General features: G+C 38.8%; 1 protein-coding gene across 3 annotated transcripts in view; it reads left to right on the forward strand.

The window, feature by feature from the left end:
- The window catches only part of lmtk2 (lemur tyrosine kinase 2), a 38199-nt gene that overhangs the window by 10421 nt on the left and 6480 nt on the right, over positions 1–21298 (forward strand). Inside the window, exons 2-10 of one of the 3 annotated variants that reach the window (XM_084120041.1) lie at positions 3687–3820; positions 3958–4108; positions 6369–6445; positions 8578–8696; positions 8919–9006; positions 16385–16515; positions 20394–20478; positions 20564–20685; positions 21116–21265. In XM_084120041.1, the coding sequence (XP_083976167.1) occupies positions 3687–3820; positions 3958–4108; positions 6369–6445; positions 8578–8696; positions 8919–9006; positions 16385–16515; positions 20394–20478; positions 20564–20685; positions 21116–21265 (1057 nt within the window). Of the gene's footprint in view, positions 1–3686; positions 3821–3957; positions 4109–6368; positions 6446–8577; positions 8697–8918; positions 9007–11123; positions 11254–16384; positions 16516–20393; positions 20479–20563; positions 20686–21115; positions 21266–21298 lie in introns of those variants that run through there. The other 2 variants (XM_084120042.1, XM_084120043.1) reach the window with 2 other exon arrangements.

The raw sequence follows: 21298 nt of genomic DNA on the forward strand, positions 1-21298 counted from the left end.
TCACCGCAAAAAAAACAAAAAAACATTGGCCTGCACATGTGTGCACGTTGTGTCTAATTACATTGATTTAAAGCGGTTTACCGCTATACCGCGGGAATTTCTTGCTTTTCAACCGCGGTAAGAAAAAATCCATACCGTCCCAGCCCTAATATACGCCTCACGCTCAAGCGCACATAAAGATTGCCACAAAGCACTGGCAAAAGTAGCCTAATGATTATGAATGTGTCGGGAAGAAATAGCAAGACATTTTAATTGTTTATTAATAAACTACTGTGTTCTGAGTCAGTGTTGGCTGCAAAGATTAAGTTGACGTTGCTGACTCATCATATCCGCAGTATAGAGAGAAATGCACCTTTCATTTGGATTACATAATCAGAGAGTATTTGTTTTCGATTCGAATTGGTTTGTTTAAAAATAGACATTTCAAGCTTTCTATATGCCTATTTCTCATGTCTGTTGCTCCAGTTCTTCTTGCAGTCGAAGACGGAGCGACTTTCTGTTTGTAAGGTTATCCCGTGCACTGTGAAGTGTTTCATCAGATTTGTTGTGTTGCCGGTCTTGGCAGCAATTATCTTGTTGCAAATATTGCATTGCACGGTGTTGGCATCGAGCTTGGTGAAATGTAGCCACACTTGATCTTTTCCACATTTTTTCCGTCTATGGGGGTTAAGACTCTTACTACAGCCTCACGTGTGAGCCACGTCTCTTGGCGTAACCGGCATTTTCATGCTGTGTGCTTATTGGCTCACTGACGTTGACGAGATAAACGTCTTAGGTATCGAAATTTGGTACCGAACGACAAGAGATTTTTAAAACTTTCGAAAAAATTTGATCGGTGCCTAAAAAGTATTGAACTTGATACCCAGCCCTAGTGGCTAGATGGTTACTCCCCTTCTGCAAAAATCTTGTGCATAAGCATAGCAATTGGCTGCTGCTCCAGTTAAATTTAGGAACATTCAAATTAATATATTTTATATTATTATATAATACGGTACAGCATTCAGGTTTTCTGAAAAGCTAGCTGTGTCTCTTTTTAAATAAAAAAGTCTGTCTGTTTTGCTGCAGCCGACAACACATTTAAGACAACTTGGGATTGTGCACTTATTCAGAAGAACTTTGTTATTTTACAGATGTATTCATGGCATCAAAATATATCAAAACGATATTGTCGTTTATATTGGATCTGTGCTGCTCTTAAAGTGACAGCAGCCTAATGAACCTGCTTCCGTCTGTGTGATTAATGTTAATCAAACAACAAAAGAGAAAGTCACTCACTGCTATTGACTGAATAACTTCTGTAGCTTTAATAAGGAGCATTGTATATTTTATTCATACAGTGGAGACTGAGTAGTAAGTTGTGTGTTGTTTTTCTTTCTTCTTCCCAAGTTATTTTTCCCCATCAAATTTTTTGCGGACTTATAAAAGGTGTTACAACAGTTGCAAAAATGAGACAATGTGCCTCAAAGAAAAAGATAAAAAAGCAACAGAACTGGTCAACACAGCAACATAGACCCCACCCCACCGGCCAGACCTCTGCAAGGGGGAGGGCCTATGGGTGGGTAAACATATGGGCTCTTTCGATCTAATGGACGAAATAAGCTCACGCAATTTAAATATGAACGCGCCCGGATATGACGGAAAGACACACAGAGAGCAGCAGCTTTCGTTTCTGATAACCGCAAGCTGTATGTGTGAGTTAGAAATCAGGAATGGTGTGAAAACATCGTGTTTGGTGCGTTTTTGTCTTCAAACCAAACTTGGGTCTTCAGCCGACAAAGTTTAAATCCCGTCGGGCTAGCGCGCTTCCCTTAATCTTTACTCATCAGGTCAGTAGGCGGAGAGTAGACGGTCTTTTGTGGCTGTTCGACTACATGAGCGTTTACACTACGAAAGCGATCCGGTCTTTTTCCAACTACCTCTGGAAGTGGTCGAAAGTGGACAAGCTCAAAATGTTTTAGACCCTGTTTACACCTGAATTTAGCATCGTTCACTTGTGATCAGATCGATCAAAATGCATCTTAATACCACGCAGGTGTAAACAGGGCCTTATATATGTGCATCAAACATAATGGGAGCGTAATAATTCTAACAATAATATATTTTGCTAAAATATTTTGCATTCAAATCATACCAAACTGTACAGAAAACATAGTACTAAACCGTGACTCTTAAACCGAGGTACGTACATAACCATAATTTTTGTGTACCGTTACACCCCTAAAACACAGTAAATTCTTGTTTAAAAAGATCAAGGCATCTTTTCCAAACCCTAATGCTGTCACTGAAGTTTAAATCAGGGAAATCTGTCTCTCATACTCTCAAAGGAAAGGACCAGTGGATATGAATCTTACATGTGAGATTATGGCAGAATGAGAGTTACTATCGAGCCACGACCCAGTCAAAGATCTATGTACGGCAAACCACCTTTTATGAGTAGGTGTTCAAAATAGCTCAGTCTTTGCTCCTCGTGTTTCATGCGGTTCTGTGTGTGGCCTGTAGGATTACTGAAGCCACATTTATTACTATTATGGGAGATCATGCCAGCCACTGCTGAAAGATTCGTCTTAGCATATTATCCATACATGCACATCCTTGTCATCTAATTGCGCAAGACAAACTACTGGGTTAGCAACACGCTAAACATGCACAGACACGTGACACTGGCGGCCCAACTCATCTGATCTCAGAACTGTTACTAACCTCTCCTGCCACCAATTATACAGCCTGCTGTTCGAAAACCCCAGAGGGTTGTTTTGTTTTGATGAGAGGAATGGAGAGCGGTGTTAATGGTGTTGTAGTGACGGAACAGGTGCTAAAGCACAGCCAGCCTTTCATCACTTGATATCTGAACTGCTTTTGGAGGACAATGTCTTGCAAATGGTTTGTGTGTAAGGCCCCTGAGAGATCCGACTCGTCCCATAATCTCTCAGAGAGAGACAAGGATGGAGAGAGCATTTTACATCCAGTGCAAAAAAATCACCCAGCACCTTTTTTTTTTTATTATTCATGATGTAGCATGTTTTGGGGTATTGTTGCTGTCTGCTGAGCTGTTCATATAATCCGTGTCTTAAGTACACAGCAAATAAGGAAAATACATTATAAAATTGACTGGATGAGCCTTATTTGAAGCCAGTGCAAAATTTGCCACCACACATTTATATTATATGTTAATGCGGCACATTAAGACATTACTACTGTGAGATATATATATTCAAATAAATTCGGTATTGAGATATGGCTTAATACTTTATTTATATCAATCCTCGATTTTTATTTTACACTAGTACAATAGCATTATTGCAATATTTTTTTATTTTGTTGAATATTTCTATAATTGCTACTAGAGCTGTGCGATATATATAATGCAGAAAAACAAAATATGGCAATATCAGTTTTTATTTGTATATTGTGCATCCCTAATTGCTACTGTAAACAACCTACAAAATACATACAGTGTGTCTATCGGATGTGTGTGTGATGTGACGTGAAGTGTCAAAACTAAATTGCTCCCATTACAATCAGTTCTTGGTGTTAAGTAGGCCTCTCTTGATGGCGACCTGCTGTGTTGCTGCTACTCTAGAAACTGTCCTGGAGTACCTCTCATTTCAAATAATACTGGATACTACACAAGGGATTCCCTCAAAGAGATTATCCCTGGATCGCTAATCAGGTGTTTGTGTGTTCAGCAGAGGCTGCTGGTGGATATGTGGATTTCTCTCTGGCCATCCCGCTGCTGCTGTCTCTGGCTGTGTTGGTGGCCCTTGTGGTTTTGCTGCTCAACTGTGCTTCCTGCTGCAAAGAGCAAGATATCAACTTTAAGGTGGGTGAAATCTTCTCTCGCATCTTTCTGTCTCTGAAGTCTGTATATTGTTTTGGAGCAATTTCTGTTCCAACAGTTCAAGAGTATTTCTTGAGTGTCGCTAATATTCATTTCAAATGTGATTTGTGATCCGTCAGGAGTTTGATGACCACTTTGAGGATGAGGTTGATTTCACGCCCCCAGCGGAGGACACCCCCTCTATGCAGTCTCCCGCGGAGGTTTACACACTCGCTGTTCCCCCTGTGCCCCTCCCTGGACCCCCTCACCTCCAACTGCCCCGCTTAACAGGTCAGAAGCATGTACCTTCCCCCACTGCATGTCTGCAAATTTCATTACAAAGATACACTATTTTATATAAAAAGAGAAAAGATGCTCTGGCTCCTTTGATGCATGTATGGTGTGGGAGTGTCAGGTTAGTTGTAAGAACGAGCGAGAAAGGTTGACATGGAGCAGCTAAATCTCCAACTTCTGGGAAATCACCTGTTTTAAACAAACGCTGAACAGAGGAGAGTCTGCTGACTAAAAAAGAACGAGACCGAGCTCGTAATAAAACAAGAATCAGCATTGGCTTGGCTTTTTGGTGAGAACTAGAGCTGGGTGATATGGCCAAATAATCATATCTCTGTATTTTTGGGCTGAATGGTGATGTACAGCATATATCTCGGTATTTTCAACTTTTTTTCTATTTGGATTTTTTTTATGTAGCCTATTTATTTAAATAATGTTTTTTTCACAATTCACATCTTGCCCAATGTTGTCCTACAAGCAATGTTTTATATTGAAGGCAATGCAAACATATGTAGTGAATGTAGCCATGTTGGCTGTGCTATATATTATGTGCAAAAAATAATTATAATCACATTACATTCCAATATTGTAACAATATTACAATCTAAAAACCAAAATAAAGCAGAAGTTAAAATCATTAAACCGCAGACTTAATGTTCACTGGTAAGAGGAACACATTCACTCACCTGAGCTTAGTAATTATATTAGCCTACATTTGATTACCCCATTACAATGTCTCTTTACAGTTACTGCTATCATAAAAATACACTTACTTGCAGGTTTAAAATTCTACATATGGCACATTTAATGTCCAACAGCAAATATTTGATCAAAATGTATATTTTAGTCAGAAATGTTACGTTCCTATTCTATTACGCTGCTTCTGTTTAGCGTACGGCGGTGCTCGTTCACTGAAGTCGGTGACGTTTAGCAGAGACTCGCTTGCATAAGGCTTGTCCACTCCTGACAGCAAAATGGATATATTTGCATGACTTTCTAACATACAGATGGAGAATACCTGTAAAATGTACGTTTTGCACTGAGGAAAACACATCTCCAACAGATGTAGCTCTCTAACAGAGTTCATTGTGAAGCATTATAGCGAAACTCTGGAATAGTCTTCCTGATACTGTTCGTCGCTCGGACTCGCTCTCCCAGTTTAAAACTAGATTAAAGACGCATCTTTTCGGCCAGGCATTCATATAATATTGTTAATCTTACAGTTCAAACTACAATCCGGCCTCTAGTTCATAAATGCCAGAGGAGAACTGGCCCCCGACTGAGCCTGGGTTCTCCCAAGGTTTTTTTTTTTCTCCATTAGGTCACCTGATGGAGTTTTAGGACACCATTAGGTCACTTGATGGAGTTTTTTAGGTTCCTTGCCACTGTTGCCTTTGGCTTGCTCAGTTGGGGATATTTTGGGGATATTTAATTTTATTCTATCAATCAATAAATTCCACTAGAAACAAACCTTGTTGTATTATTTTATTTTAATTTAATACTGTGAAGCTGCTTTGATACAATCTGTATTGTGAAAAGCGCTATACAAATATACTTGATTTGATTTGATTTGATTATCTATTGTGAAGGGTCATTTCATTATGGTTGTTGTAGCGCTGTGCTGGAATTTATTTTCAAGGAAGTACAGTGTCCATTAATGGGTAAAGCTACAGTAACGTCTTCAGCTAGTCAGCTTGAGATCCTTTCAGTCTAAACCGGTTATATCTCTTAAGCCTAGTGGTGAATGTTTTATGAGCAGTGGGATAATCTTTCTCTTTGACCAGAATATCAGGTATAAAAAATGTCTGTTTCTCCATTTAGTCAAAACAACAGCACAACTTGCATGCTCATATGACATAATTTTTGGATAATCCATGTGTTCACAGTCTCGCAGAGCCAAAGCACAGCCAAAACAATGTTCTTCTGCAAAATGCATGCAGTTTTGTTTTTCAACTGCTAGAGGGCCAAAAGTTACATAGTGCACCTTAAAGTAAAAAAAATGGTGCTGAAGTCTTAGAGTAGATTGATCGCTCTCAATATCCAAACATGCTTCTGAAATAAACCGTATTATGATGAATGAAGGGTCAGTCTTACATAACCAGTTTAGGAGTGATAGATTCTATTGTCTTTGTTATTCGGGAGGATTCATGTTCATTTTAAGCGTTATATTCAGACTAGCTGACTTTTTTCCTACTCCTTGCATATTGCTGTTTATTTTGTCACATTGATCCATCTCTTGTTCTTATATTTGGTCTTTTAGACGTCTCATCAGGTCCTCACGTGGCACGGCACTCTCTCAGTTACATTCAGGAGATCGGGAACGGCTGGTTTGGGAAGGTAAGCCTGTCTTCCTGTATTTACATTGTACTCTGAAAGTGTGACGGTGTATTGATAGACTTTTGTTTTGCGACACACTGACTTCTGAAGTTTTTGTCAAGGACAAATGTACAATTTCTCCTGAGGTTTAATCTTAAATAATCGCATCTTGTGATCTTGTTGGTACTTGCTCTCATCTGTATGCCGGGGGCCCTCGGAGGCCATAGTTTGACGTGTACGAGGGAGCATTATACGGCACTCAAGCTGTCCTCCCGTTGCCTGTGTGTGGATGTGTTTACCGAGATTAAGACTTAAGGGAAAACCTTATTTCCTGATGCTTTTTCCTGCCATGGGAACATCCTCATCTGAGCCACCTGCTGCGCTGTAGGGGTGGGAATCTCTAGGCACCTCACGATTTGATTCGATTACGATTCAGGGGGCTGCGATGCTAAAACGATTATCGATGCATCTCTTTTTTTGTGTGACTACTTGGTACTTTTAAAGCAAAGTATTTATAATGACCCATTAAGAATTTACTTCCAATATCTTTTATTAATATAACAAATGGAAGTGATTTGGCAAGTCAACTGTAAGGTTGCATTTGCCAGCATATGTCCCAACATTGCAAAGAACCAACAGGAAAAGAGATGTGTGCCTGTACTAGCAGCAAACTTGTAGTCAATGAATACAAACTTCAGCATATTCTGAATCTCTAACATTTAATAATGGACTTTTAAATCAACATCCTCCTGTTATGTGCAATGAGCAATATAATCCTTCAGACACAAAAACAAAAAAACATTTTACACACTGTGACTGTGGAGGGCCGTACAGTAAACCTACGTATAACCAGAGGCGGACAGAGTACACAGCTACATTACTTGAGTAAAAGTACAGATACCCCTTGCTAAATTTCACTCAAGTACAAGTAAAAGTACTACAGTCAGATGTCTACTTAAGTAAAAGTACTAAAGTACATGTTTTTAAAAGTACTTGAGTATCAAGAGTACAAGAGTACATTTTCTAAATATTGCATTACTACTGCCACAGTGCTTACATTGGTAAACACAGCAAACACTTGAAGCGAAAACTATCATTAACTTATTCAGAAAATTGAAATAGTCTGGCGAGGTGGGGCCACGGGTTGGCACATTCCCGGAATGTGATATTTTTTTTCCCAGGATGGTAGGGGAAGACTCATGAATATTCATTAGGGAAGTCATCCCTGATTGGTCTGATGACCTACCCCTAACCCCGCCCCTAAACCTAATGAATATTCATCAGTCTTGCCCTACCATCCTGGAAAAAAAAATATCGCTCCCGGGATGGACCTGCTGCGTCTTCATCCATTGTTTAGTCCATGGTTTCGTCTCTTATCTAAATCTGACCATGGAGTTGACTTTGGCGGAAAGCTGAAGGTGATTGCTGATAGGCTGTCCCAATCACTGGCGCCTGCACAATCCAATCACATTTGAGAGGGAAACAACAAATTGAGGGTTTCCGAGATGTTTCTTTTTTCCTTTTTTTAAATTTTTTTAGAAGAAGTAATGGGTACTCACAGTTATGGTACAATATTTGCCTCTCAAATGTACTTGAGTAAAGTCATGAGTACTCCCCAAAAATGATACTCGAGTAAAGTACAGATCCCTCAAAATTGTACTTAAGTACTGTACTCAAGTAAATGTACTCCGTTACTGTCCGGCTCTGCATATAACGTACACATAACAGATCTGTTTACAGCACATTGATGTGAAAACTAAACAATACAGAAAGCAGCTCTCATACAAAAATGAAATTATGCCAATTTTCCATACGTTAGCTTTTAACGAAGAGGGTGCCGTTTGGATTTCGCGCTCAGCCATCACGCGTCTCTGTTATGCGTACGCCTTCAGAGTTCCTCCTTTTGCGTTCCGCCAATATTACGTTATTAGAAAAAAAAAACATTTAGAAAATCTAATTTTTACATTTGTGAATCGCGATGCAAGAATCAATCCCCCCCCCCCCCCCACACCCCCTACTGCGCTGTGGTCCACCCATCAGGCCTTGTTTTCAGGAAGGACTTGGTTCACTTCCTCCCCAAATCAATTGGTAGTCAATTCGGTCAGAATCGATTCTATATCAGACAAATTTCTCTGTTTGTCGTCCTCTGACAGGTTCTGCTCAGTGAGATCTACATGGACCCTGCAGTCGCCCGAGCCGTTGTCAAAGAGCTGAAGGCCAACGGCAGCTCCAAAGAGCAGAATGAGTTCCTGCAGCAGGGCGACCCGTTCAGGTAAGAGAGGGCCTTTATCGGCTCTTCTGTATTAGGTTGGATATTAAGCTTTTACTTTGTAATGCATGTTATATATTAGCAGTGTTTTCAATTACACATAGTTAGTCAGTGTTTTTAACCCATAAAGATTTTTTTTTTTTTTTAACTGATATAACATTATTGTGGCTAGCAGAATGTGTTATATATGGCTGTATTTAGTGTTTTTCGTTGTGTCTTTTACAGGGTTCTTCAGCATCCCAATATACTGCAATGTCTTGGTCAGTGTGTGGAGGCCATTCCTTTCCTGCTCATCTTCGAGTATTGTGAACTGGTAAGTGTATATATGTGAGTGTGTACATATTTGTACGCAAGTACAATCTCAGATGAACAACAACACATGATATATTACACAGTGTCATTATTTATTTAACAAAAATAAAGCAAAAATTGTGTGGAAAAACTAAGTACACCCTGTGATTCAATAACTTGTAGAACCACCTTTAGCAGAAATAACTTGAAGTAATATTTTCTGTATGACTTTATCAGTCTCTCATAATGGATTTTGTCCCACTGTTCTTTACAACGTTGCTTCAGTTCATTGAGGTTTGCGGGCATCTGTTAATGGCATCATTGCAAAACCTTGATTCTTTTCTGTTTCAGCCATTCTGGTGTAGGTTTTCCATAATTCCTGTGGAAGCAGTAGATTTTACTGGGATTTTAGAAGAGACCTTGGTCAGTCAGGACACCATATTTTATTTGATGTGAGAGTACAGAAGTAAATTCGAAAAGTTGTCCTATCTTAAAGCCAAAGTGCACTTTTTTTAAAGTGTGCCATCAAAAGTATGTCGTCTATTCTGACTCAGTGTTCTTTCAGTGACGCGATAATAGGAAAGCAGATAACTAGTCCTTTAGCATAAGATGGAGCACAGTGTAATGCATGGTTATGGCATCTGGGAAATATTTAGTGATTTTATTTGTTGTTTGGTTCTCATTATTCATCTCTTTTTGTGACCAATGATGTATTCGATACCTGTAAACATCTTTTTTTATTAATTCTTCTGCATCTGCCTAGCACTCCAGGTCATCTTGTCTTGCGCTCTTGTCTTGAATCTTGTTTCACAGCCACGTACGGCATCTCAAATTCATTTCGGACTTGTCTGATGCAAGCACGGATACTCCAGCGTACCTCACTACTTCATTTGTTCCCAGCACTTTAATTAGGCCAGCATCCATCTCACAGTTACACAGCCAGTGTCTGTCAGTGGGCTGTTTCTTGTCCTTTGATTTATTTTCTGTTTTTCTTGTTCTATTTCGGGTGCGCTGCTTGTGCCTGTGAAGGATATGAGCCGCATAACTGCATGCAGTAGGTAGCTCTCCGATTCCCTCATATCCCAATAAAGCAATAGGATTCTTTTACTGACACTGTCACTCTCACATCTTGCTGCGTTGGTGCATTTTATCACCATGCTGCAAAACGTAAAAATTATTAACGTGATTTAATAATCATAGTGCATATGAACTACATATTTGTGCAGGTAAGTAAAAAAATAAATAGGTTACACTTTATTTTACAGTACATGTACTTATGGTGTACTCACTCAGGAAAGTACTGGTAATATAAGGTAACTACATGGGTTAAGGTTAAGTTTAGGGGTAGGTTCAGGGTTAGTACCTAGTTATAACCCAGTTATTGTAATTACTATAATAAGTGCATAGTATGTACATGCAGAACAGAACTGTAAAATAAAGTGCTACAAATAAATATTTTTATATAGTATGTACAATTAAATAAATATATTCTAACAATTCAAACAGACTTGCCTCAACTATTTGAAAGTAGTATTCTTATTTTCAAGATGTCTTTACATGTAGTTACATATTAATATTACATATTACATACTAATGCTAAAGTGCTGCAATAAAGCCACGCTGTTTTTACAAGTCTCAAATGTGCAAGTGCAAAGTAAAAAACAAACAAAAAACAGATGTCATCATCTAATAATGAATTCCCCGCTATGGCTTTTATGCACACAGATGGAGTCTTGCTTGGAGTCCTAACTGTTAGTATGCAAAAATGTAATAACACTTTATGCCAGTTCACTGCTCGTGTTTGTGCAAAAACACATCATCTGAGAAAGAGACGATATTCTCTAGTTCCTTTCGGTTTCTGCTGCACTTGACTCTGTAATTAGTTAGCTGTTAATCCCACAGCGGTTGTGGTTAGGAACATCCTACACACCTGACCAGTTGTTAGGAACAAAGCCTGTGGTCTGGGATCCTCTGGGCCTGAGCAGGTGGATGGCTTCGAGCCACGTCGCCCGTCTCCAGAGAGAGCATGAGCTCACTGCGGCCAGCTGTTGCGTAATGCTGTCTGGGCCGTTTCCTTAGCTGGTGTTACGGCTCGGGTTTCGACCCAAGCCGTTCCTTCTCAAGTCAGAGTGTAGCTTCACACGAACCAAGAGGCTGAGACATAGACGAATTTGGATGTATGGTCCTACGACTTCTCATCTCAGAAGAATAATGGAGAGGCCTGGGCATTTCATTGCTCTGTTCTGGCTTTGTTTCCCACCCCAGACCAGTTTGTATGGCGTATTGGCATTCATATTGAGAGGTTTGGTTGAGGTCGTCAATAGCCCTATTCGGACGGGACTAGTTTAACATGGAGAGGTGGGGTAAAGTAATAATTACCAGAGCTTCTCTGTGATTTTAGTCCCGTCCGAATGTGTCATCTCAGTAATCTTATGGACAATGTCAGTAAAGATTACGGTGACTTTTACCTTCAGTCAAAAGGTCTGTAAAAATTACATCAGGTAATACTAATCCCGTGCGAATAGATCCGCTGTAAATATGTACGTAAATATTTAGTCATTTCATGTTTAAAAGTAGTTTTCCGTGGTTTTTCAAGTGTGGAGACGCTTGAAAAAGCATTGTTGCGTTCTAGAATTGCCTTTTAAAATGCTTTCTGGTTGCATAATGTTTACAATTTCACCTACACTGTCGCTCAAAAGTTTGAGATCAGTAGAATTTTTTTTTTTGTTGCTGTTTTGAAAGAAGTCTCTTCTGCTCACCCAGGCTGCATTTATTTGATCAAAAATACAGTAAAAACTGTGTTGCTTAATGTTTTTGTGGCATACATTTTGTGGCATAAAGAATACTAAACCATTATTTTAGGATTCTTTGATGAATAGAATGTTCAGAAGACTTTTCTAACTGCTTTCAATGTGTTTTTTTTATCAATTTAATGCATCCATTTCTTTAATTTCTTTTACATTTTACTGACCCCAAATTTTTGAATGGTAGTGTACATTTTTAAATATCAAGCAGAATACAATATATATTTTCAATTATACTACAAGGCTGTTGAATGCTTGAATCTGATGAACGTGCAAATGTGTGCAATTATTTTCAAGGAAAACGTACAGCTAAAGTAGTTCCAGCCAGGCAGGTTTTGAGTGCCTTACAGTCCATATCACTTCACCAAATGATTTCAGTTATTTCAAAGGTCCTTACAGACTACAACAGCAAAAGAACCCACAAGGACACTGACCAAGCAAATACATATAGTAAACAAAAGAATATACACAACAAATTATTTCCATGTTTTTGCCACAAAATTAAGTTATGTACGGAAAGCACATACTCTAGTCTCTTTCTCCTGCTCTCTCTCCCACTCAAACGCACACACATACAGTACGGACACACACTCGCACAGTCAGCGCTGCTCTGATGATTTCATCAGTAAAATAGTTCAGCCACTTAAAAGCTACATGGCATTTCTCACTAGCAAGGAGATAACGGCGCTGTTCTTGAAGCAGATAAACTTACATTTTCGCGATTAGTTGAGACGCTGCTGCTAAACTATATTGAGAGATGCAGACTCAGGTAATTCACACACGCTTAATCTCTCTTGCTAGTAACAGCAGTAAGAACTGCATTAGTCTGCTATCAGTGGCTCAAGCCTCTGTTACTAGCTTTAAAATTACGGTTTGGAATTAGCAACAGAGGCATGGGATGAGATGCGTTAGAAATTAGTCCTACCCTCAAGATTGTTTTAAGGACAAAACCTGACAAATGTCTGGAAACACATCATCTGAACAATGTCTTGAGGTGTGGTGACCGTAGTATAAGTGGAATAATTAACTCCGGTCCGTTGAAAAATAATGCACACCCGAGGTGTAACTCCACTTTGCGTGTCATTACCAGCTCACCGATTATTATTTTTCATGGCTGACTTTGAGCAAATTGGGCAATTTTGATAATGTTTGCTGAACATTTTTTTTTATACATAGCAATTTTACATACCACTTCTGATACTGGTGCATCTCTATTCTGAACATATCAGCACCAGCACTCTTCTAATGAGTCGGCTGCTACTCATTTCCAGTTTGTAAGGTGCAGAACAGAACGGTTTTTTTTTAAGACTATGTTCAATCACTGTGATTTTTATCTTTTACTTTATATTAAAATGTTTACCTCAACCGAGGTAGAGAGAAGCACATCTGAAAGCTCTTTGGATGGCTGATTTTCTTTGTGTATCACTGGTAACCACTGGTATCCCTGACACAGTGCATTTTAGAGAGAAATATAGCTGCAGGGGTGCAACTGGAGCTGGTTTGCAGAATGCCAGTTGCTCTCTGGTTGAGTGACAATCTCTCCTGGAAAGGCTTTCTTTAGGGAGCTCCACTAAGCGGATGCGTGTTTAAAGGCAGACCGTGCCCCTGCTAAGATTTTGGGAGGGCTTTTGTATGTTTCACAATGCTGTGCTCTTAGAATTGCTTTAAAAACATAAAACAAAAAAGTGTACATTTCTTTAAGTCCCCCTGTGGTGAAAATCAAGCTTTTAATGTTGTTTATATGTCTATGTGCTGTTTTTAATATGCTTTAAGACAAACAATGTGTAAATTCATAAGTCGACACCATTGCTGAGCATTTTCTCCTTAAAACTGCAGTGAACCAAAGACAGTCTCAAAAACACGGTAAAAATCGCTGAAATCGATTTGAAATCGCTGGTGTTTCTGACGTCACAAACTACCTTGTAACCAATCAGATCAACGTGTGATCGTCAACCAGTGGATCTCTGAGCTGGTGTGAGTGAGTGGAGGCGGGGCTCATTTGCATATTCACTGAACCACGTATATAAATGAGGCAAGGGTGTAGAGTTACATTCAAGCTATTTTAAGGCATGAAGACATTTTCTTTTCAAGGAAAAAACATTTATGTAATTTTGGTGATCAAAGATGAGTTTTAAGGGATACAATTATTGAATACAGGGGGACTTTGTAAATTCTGTAAAATTTTATTTTCAGAAATGCGAATTTAATGACAATGACCAGTGAGAACAATGGGTATTACAAAGAAAGTTTAAAAGTACAACATCTGTTGGCATAATAGCATTTGCAAGAAAGCTTAATGGTACTAAAAATAGGCCTTTCCTTATGATTTTCACAATATTCACATCCTATTGGGTGAATGTTTAATGACTCCTACTCTTTCATTCATATCATAGACTGGTCATAAAAAATGGGCAATCAGTTTTAAATGTGGATAAGTTAAAGGCAGAAATGATTGCAGTTTGCCAAACCTTATGTTGTGTGCAAACAAAGATCCTTTCCTAGCTTGCTTTGCTGGTTGGCTGATTTAACAGAAAGTTAATCATATATTTCACGGCTGCCAGCTGTAACACTGTTTCTCCCACATCATTCCAAAGGGAGAACTTCGCTCTGTGTGTCGCTAGGAGTCTGAGATTTCAGGATCCTCTCGAGACCAGTGCATACGCACTACTTGACTTGTGTAATAATACTCAGTCGTTGAGCAAGAAGACTTGAAATAGATTTATCTGACTAATATATTTTTTTTTATTGAAACATGGCTACAAGTGGAGGCTCTGAGTGTGCAATTTTATAAGCAAAATACCTTAAAATGTGTTTTTAATGTGATCAAGTCAGTGATTTTATTGTGACATTTTAAAATAAAAAAATATTTTAAAAAAAGTTAATTTTTTCTGCCTCTTTCTATGCAAGACCTGCAACATTGTCAGAATTAATAGTTTTCATGTGGCGTCACACCCTTAAGGCCCTTGAAATTCGCGTCCGAAATTTTCGCACGTTAAAAAATAAATACAACCTCACGTTATGTCAATCACACTTGCACACTGCCTCCGAAACTTTCGTCCGTCAAAAAAAAAATCGGATCTGGTTCGATTTTCTGCGTTTTTCGCATCCGTAACAAGCATTTGAATGGTGTTTTGACAGTTTAGAGTCACAGAATGACGGATACGAAAAAACGCATGCGAAAATTTCGGATTCAGTGTGCAAGGACCTTAAGGAGGGCAAAACAAATCTTTCCTCCGTTGTCCGCCAGTTAAAATTTACCAGGTTTGTACTGAGTACTAAAGCACTAAGACCTAATTCTGTACACACCTTATTAATGATGCATACTATGTACTATCAAGCAGATAAACCCAGAATATAAACACAGCACACAGTTTCTCGTCACGCATTTTTCCATAGAAAACCATTATGAAAAAACTCAACCATTTAGAGCATTGCATTCATATTCTGGGCTCATCTGCTTGCCTGTATGCATCATCAAAAAGGTTTATATGGAATATAATCTTTAAATATCACTTTTAGTACTTTAAGTCTCTTGAAGTGTTTTTCAAACAAGTGTTTTATAATGTCCTGCTGTTTTTAGGGATTGAAATACTGCAGCAGTCACATATGTGACCCTGGATCACAAAACCAGTCACATGTCGCACGCGTATATTTGTGGCAATATCCAACAATACATTGTATGGGTCAAAATGATAGATTTTTCTTTTATGCCAAAAATCATTAGGATATTAAGTAAAGATCATGTTCCATGACGATATTTTGTACATTTTTGTGAGTGAATGCTGCACAATCGCCAATATAAATGCACAACTTTAAAGGCAATTTTCTCAATGTTGCGATTTTTTTTGCACCCTCAGATACCAGACTTTCAAATAGTTGTATCTCGGCCAAATATGGTCCTATCCTAACAAACCATTCATCAATGGAAAGCTTATTTATTCAGCTCTCATATGATGTATAAATCCAAATTTCAGGAAATTGACCCATGTGACTGGTTTTGTGGTCCAGGGTCACATATTTCTAAATATTCATGGCTTGAAACGGATGGAAATTGTGCTGCAGCTCCATGGATGTTTTGCCTTCCAGGTCTCCGTGCCAGTCACGTTACTGAAAATTATGAATGATGTGGTTCAGTGCAGTCTCTCCAAGAGCAAAACTGGCCTGTAGTCTTTGGGCCCAGAAATCCAGCACAGCTGAACAGCCCTGATCTGCCCGCTCTGTCTTACTGCTGCTTCTTTATTTTTAAATTACTGTGACACAGCATATATTAGTCACTATTAAACAGCCTTTCCCTTATTTGGTCGAGTTATCCATTCGGCAGTCCAGCATCTGTACAGAGAGAGAATACTGCCCCTCTGTGGCTGCCTCCACAAGTTACCTTTCACACACAGGCTGTTAAATGTTCAGGCTGGTTTACCCTCAACAAAACCTGATCATTTCAGTCTAAATGCTGTATGTGCTGTTATATCTGCTTCCCAGGATGCTTATAATCATGTTTCAGCAAATTGATTTTGTGGTCTTAAAACTTGATTCTGTGTGGCTGGGCCGTGAATGTCCTGTAACTCTTCCCCCTTGTGTTTGTGTTTTGGTGTGTAGGGGGACCTGAAGAGTTACGTCTCTCAGCATGAATGGCTGTACAGGAATGGAGAACTGCTACAGCTGCAGAAAATGGCCTGCGAGATCGCTGCGGGAGTCACCCACATGCACAAACACAACTTCCTGCACAGGTTAGCCCTGCACATATCACCTTCGGCTCACTTTACATCTCAAAGATGCAGTATGTGTCCATTCCACTTCTCAGTGGTTTGACATTGCTTAACCTTCATGCGAACATCTCACAAGTAGGTTTAATGCAACACATTGCATCTGTCCGAATGCACGTGTGTGTTTTTGTCCAGCCTTTCCTTCTCACTGGCTGTCCTCGTTTTTTTTCCAAAATAGGCCACGGTGCTGTAAAAGGCAACGTTGCACTTTCATTCTTCCCCTTCTAGTCTTCTGGAGGAAGGTTGAGTTATCTAGGGTGTCTTGCCATGAGCGTGTCTGTACCCTCCTGCATGCTCAGAATATGCTGAAAGGTGTCCGATTGCACAGCTCCTCTGGATTATGGGGTTGTTGGCTGTCCTCCACTGCTGGGATATGATGATTCTGCGGTTTGAGCGTAAGAGGATCCCCTCGTAAGGGGTGCGGGGCGTGGGCGGGGTCGTCTGGGATACAACGCCAAAGGAGGCATGGAGATTCCTTGCTGTTGTTGTGGCCGTCATGAAAATGCTCTTGGATTTTTTTGTTTCAGAGGTGATTTACTGCAAAACGCTGTTTGACACCCCCACTGTGGGCATCTACATGAGCTCGTTCAGTTGTCTGGAATGGCACGAAGTCCAAAGAGCAGTGGTATCTTGTAGGGCTGGGAGAAAAAATCGATTCACCTAGCTATCGCAATTTTTTTATTATTACAGAATCGATATTAATTCAAATTCAACTGCTTTATTTTTGTCTTTGCTTGTAAATAAGGTGGACAGAAGTTAGCCACTTTCGTTCCAAAAGAGGATGAAATGTGTCGTTATCTTTGAGTGTTGAGTGACGTAATATCCCAAGTGGACGCGTGGAAGAGAAGTGAGACAGAAAGCAATGAAAAGCCCCTCGCGCTACTTATATGCTGAGAGAGAGATAAGACAATAGAGCTGCACGATTCATCTTTAAAAGACTGTGATCTCGATTCAAACACCAACGCGATCTTTCAATTCGTCTGTCTATTAAACTTTGACAAAATCATATCGCAACATTCAAACCTGTGTTGGCGCTGCCGCTGACCCGGAGTGAGTTGTCATGAAACCGCTTCTTTTCAAACTCATAGTATCATTATTTCTGTGATGCAATAGTTAAAATTATCATAGAAGTACTTGGATAAAAGTTTAAAGTTCAAATATGAACACTGATGTCTACGATAGCGATCAAAATCAGATTTTGATAGAAACTTGGTGCTTAAAATAACGCATTTATCGATTACATTGTTTCGCAACTAAGTGGCGACAAGTGACTGTTAAAAAATTTATTTGTTATTGAATCATTCAAGAGAATGTAGTATTGTATGATGCTTCTGAAATGAAAGTCAGGAAAGATGTGATTTTGTTTTTGTAAATATGACTCATCTTATACATCATGTACAGTCTGTATAAGTGTATGATTTAACTTTTCTCGATGGTCTAGTGTTAAAAAAATTGCAATATATTGCAATATCGAATCGTAATACTTGTAGAATCGCAATTCTTTAAAAAAATCGCAATACATATCGTATCGGCACCCAAGTATCATGATAGTATCGAATCGGGAAGATGGTTGTATCGTCCCAGCCCTATTATCTTGGGAAATATAGCCATTTCAGCAGCTTTGCATGTCCAAATGCAACCTTTTTAGATTGCTCATGTGCTAAAGGCCTGCTGAACCCTGTTTACAGTCATTGGTCTATTTTTGGGGTCCGAGCATTAAAGGAACAGTAAAGGAACTCTTCTAACTCTTATTTTTATGATTTTTATGCCCTAAAGCAGGTGTTCTCAACCCTGGTTCTCGAGGGCCACTTTCCTGCAGAGTTTAGCTCCAACCCTAATCAAACACACCTGAACCAGCTAATTAAGCTCTTCAGGATTACTAGAGAGCTACAGGCAGGTGAGTTTGATCACGGTTGGAGCTAAAAAGTGGCCCTCGAGGACCAGGGTTGAGAACCCCTGCCCTAAAGTATCCAGGCATCAAAACAGAAAAGTGCAGACTCTTGGTAAAAGGACCCTAAATCCTACCCACTAATCAGGCAAGCGCACAGACACCCACCCAACATTAGGTCGCGTTATAATAAGGAAGCTCATTATGAACTATAGTATCTGGAATAATTTTAACCCTTTGATTTCCTGAGGTCTGTCAAATCTCTGTCATGTTGTTTTCCATTTTAAGGTCTTATTCTCTCAAAAGAAATTACAGAAAATTTCTGTCTTTTCTAATTTTGTGTAATTGCCTTTATTAGTTATTATTAGTTTTTATTTGTGTTTTCATGTATAATTTATTCATTTTTATTTAGTAGTTTTAGTCAACTAAACGAAAATGAAAAAATGCTTAAACTAAGCGAAACTGTTTTTTTTTTTTTTTTTTGCCTTGGCAACTAGCTGAAATAAATAATCTTAAGTTTTTTTAAAAATTTATTTATTTCAATTGACCTCTGTTTATGGATTTAGTTTTAGTTAACAATAATAACCCTGATCTGCACTTGTGAATTTTCCATGTATGGCTAAAAGCACAGCTCTGCTTCCCTGTGACCCGCCAACAGTACTGTATTTGCCCCCTTTTGCCAAGGCCAGAGTATCACGACTAAAATATCTGTCCATTTGTCATGCGGCGGATTCAGTGAGCACGACTAGAGTCAGCGGTTTCGCAAGAGAGGGTGTAAAAGAGAGACAACTCAGTAAAGGTGGGCAAAGCTGTGTCCTCCTATCCCACTCACTGCCTAAATGGGCATATTGTTCCCCTCTGGGTAACTACCACAAAACTACAAACAACAAAATCAAATGAAGCAACATGGACACTTCTGCACGTTTGTTCACAGAAATCCCACTGCAAAACAAACCTGTTACGAAACAAACAGACTCACTGTCCACACTGTCAGCTTTGCACTTATACTAATTGGACTCAAAGTGGATAGAGATGATGACATCTTTGTGATGGGTTTGTAGCTAGTCATTAGCTTGAAGCCAATTTTTATAAAGAATATTGCTTGCAAATCTTTTAGTTAGGAGTCCTGCTTTAAGCTGGTTGTATATTTACATTAGAAGGGGGCAAATGGGGAAGAAAATCTGGATCTCTTCTTGTAAACATTGAAGCGCCATTTGTTGTATCTTGTGGCATTGGGTCCCATTCACACCATTCACGTCTTTGTGTGTAAAACCTGTATGCGAGTTTCTACCAAAGGTTTGCACTTACATTTTTCTACTTTTATGCAAAAAATTTGGATATATGCAAAAATTTTGGATATATGCAAAAATTTTGGATGTATGGAAAAATCACAGACATGGAGGCCTTAGAAATTTGGAAAGTGTTGAGACAAAATGTTTATTTACTATTTATTATTAATAGATTATTATTATTAGGAATTAAATAACTGAATGACCTCACAGTAAGTCTCATTTAAGTTTTCAGTAACTGATACTAAAGTAATTTCAGAGTAATTGATACTGTAGAAAGTTTTTGGTGGATGAGATCCAATGTTTTAAGTCGACATGAAATCAAAATTCACACTGTAATTCATATTTTCTAAATATGTTTCGTAAAAACAATTCACACGTGCATATGTTTCATTTTTTTTTTAATATGACCTTATAATTTTAATTAAAATGAAATGATTAATTCATTTTGAATTAAAATCTTCCGGTGAAACGGCATACTTCAAAATGCATCTCAATACGGTAGAGAAGATCTGTCAGATACTTCAGTTGCATTGCATTTTTTTTTTTTTGTATTACGTAGTTATGTAGGCAGTATAGTTGATGCATCACACTACAAGAGAACCATTTTAAATGTGAATGTTTATTAAAAGCATGCCAGGTAATTATTTTTCTTCCTATCACAGTGATTTGGCTTTGAGGAACTGCTATCTCACAACAGACCTGACCGTCAAAGTAGGAGACTATGGCATTGGCCCTACAAGTTTTAAGGTAAAACTTGAAAAGGCATCATCATTTTTTTAATTTTTTAATTTATTTAACATTTTTATAACATTATTTATCTGTCTCCTTGCAGGAAGATTACATCACCACAGAGGATGACCAATGTGTAGCACTGCGCTGGCTTTCCCCTGAGCTGATTGGTGAGCTGCATGGGGGCTTGATCACATCAGAACAGACTAAACCCAGCAATGTTTGGTAGGTAACTCAAAATGATAGGTACCTTACGTATACTTGTTTAACAGGATGCACATTTGCAGTCTCGTGTCTTTTTGAGATAAAAAAAATATGTTTAGGGAAATGGTAAATGGTGGTAGTGATGTTGTGGCCTCTCAGGGCAGTCGGCAGATCAGAGCACTCTGTAAGTGAGGTACCACTACACTTGTCTGAATGCAGGGTCGTAAATTTTAAAGGTCTTTGACTCTTAAAGCATCTGAATCACTCTGACTGATCAAATGATAGCTTAGATGTCAGCCAGTTATTTCATGAGCGCATTAGGAGGTCTTATTACAGACATACCCCTTTTTATGTTTATGTTGAATATGGATATTGGATTTCTAGTGTATTTGTTAGTTTAATTTTTGGACATTTGAGTTACATTAATAAATTACCTGGATTGTGTTTTCAGGGCACTGGGTGTGACATTATGGGAGCTGTTTGAAAGTGGAAAGCAGCCGTATCCTCACTTGTCAGATAGAGAAGTGCTTCACCATGTGCTCAAGGATCAACAAGTCAGACTTCTCAAGCCACAACTGGACTTACCATACTCAGAAAGATGGTTAGTCCTTTACAGATTTATAAACGAGATCGG

The sequence above is a fragment of the Abramis brama genome, assembly GCF_963993115.1.
Source record: "Abramis brama genome assembly, chromosome: 1".
NCBI lineage: Eukaryota > Metazoa > Chordata > Actinopteri > Cypriniformes > Leuciscidae > Abramis > Abramis brama.